This window comes from Aptenodytes forsteri, unplaced genomic scaffold (assembly GCF_000699145.1).
Source record: "Aptenodytes forsteri isolate BGI_AS27 unplaced genomic scaffold, ASM69914v1 Scaffold147, whole genome shotgun sequence".
In the NCBI taxonomy this organism is placed as follows: Eukaryota; Metazoa; Chordata; class Aves; order Sphenisciformes; family Spheniscidae; genus Aptenodytes; species Aptenodytes forsteri.
Genome location: NW_008795320.1, coordinates 895,184 through 898,848, shown reverse-complemented (window position 1 = coordinate 898,848; position 3,665 = coordinate 895,184). Strand labels below are relative to the sequence as shown.

At 60.8% G+C, this 3,665-nt stretch overlaps 1 protein-coding gene across 1 annotated transcript in view; it reads right to left on the bottom strand.

The window, feature by feature from the left end:
* Positions 1-337: 337 nt before the first annotated feature.
* The window catches only part of CILP2 (cartilage intermediate layer protein 2), a 20,173-nt gene continuing 16,845 nt past the window's right edge, over positions 338-3,665 (bottom strand). The window contains exon 9 of the mRNA XM_019472200.1: positions 338-392. Coding sequence (XP_019327745.1) covers positions 338-392 — 55 coding nt within the window. The remainder of the gene's footprint in view (positions 393-3,665) is intronic.

Sequence of the window (3,665 nt, the reverse complement as noted above, 5' to 3'; positions counted from 1 at the left end):
CAGCACCGGGGGAAGCTGGACGGCCTCAGGGCTGCTGGCGGGGCTGGCGCTGTGCCCCGGGGCTGGTACGGGCAGGGCTCGGGCAGATGCTGCGGGGGACACCCCCCCTTCCGCAAGGGGTGATCCCGGCCCCGTGTCCCAGGGGCAGAGCTGCGGGGGGCCCGCGGTGCACCCCCATGGAGCTGCCAGTGGGGCCAGTGCCCACGGTGGGGGGGACGGGGGGACGGGACAGGGCAGAGCATCCCCAGGGCAAGGGGTAACGGGAGTGTGAGGGGCCTGGGGGGGCAAAAATGGGGTGTGGGGTACCCAGAGCATGGCGTGCCTGGGGTATGGGGGACTAGGGGTATGGGGTACCTGGGGTAGGGGTACGGGGTTCTCGGGGTATGAGGTATCTGGGGTATGGAGAAATGGGGGTAGGGGGTACCCAGGATATGGGGTACCCAGGGTATAAAGTAACTGGGGTTTGGGGTGCCTGGGATAGGGGCTACCTGGGTTATGGCATAACTGGAGTGTGGGGTAACCAGGTTATGGGGTACCTGGGGTATGGCGAATTAGGGGTACAGGGTACTTGGGTTATGGGGTACCGAGGTATCTGGGGTATGGAGAAATGGGGGTAGGGGGTACCCAGGATATGGGGTACCCAGGGTATAAAGTAACTGGGGTTTGGGGTGCCTGGGATAGGGGCTACCTGGGTTATGGCATAACTGGAGTGTGGGGTAACCAGGTTATGGGGTACCTGGGGTATGGCGAATTAGGGGTACAGGGTACTTGGGTTATGGGGTACCTGGGGTACGGGGGTACCTAGGGTGCGGGGTAACTGGGTGTGGGGTTACTGGGGTAGGTGGTACCAGTCTGCAAACCCTTCTGCAGCACAGCCTCCCTCCAGCCCAGTTCTGCCCAGTGCGGCCGCCCCGGCTCTGGCCGGGCAAAGGGGCTCTGCTGGGGCCAGGATCCAGCCCTGGCTTCTGGCAAGCGCTTGGCCCCGTGATGTCTGCACTGGTCCAGGCTTTCACGGGACGTCCCCGTCCAGAACACTCCTGGGCTGCCATTCGGGAGGGTTTTTTGAGGGGGGAAGAGCTGGCGAGGGGAGGAGGAGGGTTAAAGGGTGGGGAAGGGCTGCGAGCCCTCCGCTCCCGTCCTTGGGGAGCAGCATCGTGGTCCAGCCACCGCACGGGCTGTTTTTTGGGAGGCTGGGAGTGGGGCCGAGCCAGCACCCGCTCTGCTTCTGTTGGGGAGAAATTCGAAACGCTCTTTCTTCCAGGAGTTGTGCTAAAATCCTGGGGTTTTTAATGCTTTTCCTGCTGGCGTTTCTCGGCAGGGAAACATCCCCCGAGCAAAGGCAATGCCGGCTGGTCCATCGCTCCCCTGAAGCACCCCGAAGCACTTGGGGGGACGGGGAGAGGTGCCTTCCCATCCCCTGAAGCACCCCGAAGCACTTGGGGGAACGGGGAGAGGTGCCTTCCCGGGTCCGCTCCCTGCCACTGCGTGGGGCTGGGGGGAGGTGGAGGGCACCAAATGCGGGATATGGGGTATGGGATGCGGGATGTGGTATTTGGATATGGGGTACATGACAGAGGATGCAGGATATGGCAAATGGGATGCGGGATATGGGATATAGGATGCAGGATATCGGAATATGGAATATGGGATATGGGATGCAGGATTTGGGATGCTGGATGCGGGATATGGGATGTGGGGATATGGGATATGGGATATGGGATGCGGGATGTGGATTGCAGGATGCGGGCTATGGGATGCAGGATGCGGCTGGGGATGTCACTGCGCCGCACACCGGAGCTGATCACCAAATAAATCCGAGTCCGGCCAAGGTGGCACCTGCCGGGAGCAGCCCAGGCCAGGTCGGAGCCGGGGAGCTGGGGGGGGAGCTCCTGCAGTCACAGTGTTTCCACAGCCGGCTGCGTGCCGGTGCCACCGCCCCTGCCACTGCGACTGTGCCGGGGAGCCAAGACCCCCGGCACAGAGCCCTGGCACGGGCAACGCAGCCCCAGGGATGCTCCAGCCGCATCCTGACACATGGAGACAGCAGCCACCGCCTCACCTTTCCTCCCCCCCAGCTCCAGAAATAGCTGTTCCACTTAGTATTTTTATTCTGCTGCTTCATGTGATAGAAAAATCAATGGTTGTGAAATTAAAAACACACAAAATATTTACCAAATTTCAAGTTTTTGAGTCAGATTTTCAACATCTGGAGAATTAAAAGGCTCTGGCAGATTCGGTGAGCTGTCAGTGTAAAGGCTTTAAATATGTTGTTATTATTATTTATGGTCTGGAGCCTGAGAAGGAACGAAGGCCAAAGGTTTCAAAAATAGCTTGAAAAACGGGAATGGATGTTTTTTCCAGAACCAGCTCCCTTTGAACAGCGAGATATTGAGATGCAACTCAAAAAAATATAGCTAAAAAGCAACTGGGAGAGGAATGTGCATTGTCAAGGGCTGCCCCGAAGCCACCCCGGCACGGTGGAGCTCGGCCGTCCCCGTGGTGTCCTGGCTCGGGCTCACTTCAGAAAGCAAGTGTTAGTTCTCTGGGCTGCCCCTCTCCCTCTTCCCACTGTTTTCCTGCCAAATCCCAGCTTCCAATGGCCCCTTTCCCAGGGGACACACAGCGGTAGCCCCCGGTGTCCCCGCTTTGGGAGGGGTTGGGGGGTCTCTCGCCTCTGGCTTGTCCGTGTTCGAGGACCGTTTGTTTTCCTCCTCCGGCAGGTTGTCCGGAGGGAGCGCCGGGAGCAGAGCAGCGTCTCTTGGCCAGACGGCTTGGAATTTGGCAGCTGGATCCGGCCCTGCCATCACGGCAGAGAGGGGGAGCTGGCACCTCCTGTGTCCCTCCCGCAGCCGGGTGCCCGGGGATGCTCCGGATGCCCGGGGATTCTCCAGTTTGGGGTCCGCAGGGATGCTGGGGTTTGGGGTCCCCAGGGATGCTCCAGTTCAGGGCAGGGGGCAGAGGAGATGCCTCCTCACCCCCCCCCCCGGGCCTGGAGCCCTGGGCAGGATGCGGCCCCTGAAGCAGCAGTGCTGGGTGTGGTGCAAAGGAGCGAAGCCGGCGAGGAGGGGGCGTGCGCAGGGGAATATTTTTGGGCTGCCGGGGGCCGGGGCCAGCACGCGGGGGGCAGCTCCTGCCGTGGCGGCGATGCTCCATGCCCCACTCAGCCCTCACCCCATGGCTTGGCCCTGGGGAGATGGTCGGGCAGCACGGCCCCCCCAGCCCCTCGGGGAGGCTGAGAGGAGGGTCCCGGGCCGGCGCAGCGCCTCTGCTTTTCCCTTTCATCCCTTGCCTGCGCCTGTTCCCTTTCAGCCTGAAACGTGGGTTTCTCTCCTATTTTGGGTTGGCTTTTTGGCTGGTTTCTTTTATTATTTTAATTTAGGCACTGTCATTATATTTTCCATTATTTAAAAAGAAAAAAAAGAAAGCAAGCTGCTTCCCAAGGCGCTTTCCAGCTCCCGGCTGCTGCTCAGAGCAGCTTTTGTTCCCGGCCAGTGCCGGTACGTGCTCGTGGGGTGCAGTGCAGCAGCACTCCCTTCCCGCTGCCCGCTCCCTCCTCCCCACAGGGCCAGTGGGGATTTTGGGGGGGGGATGCACCCCAATGTGGGGATGCTGTTGGGGGGGCGGGGGGCTAAGCAAATGGCAGCCCCATCCCCACCACGAGGGCC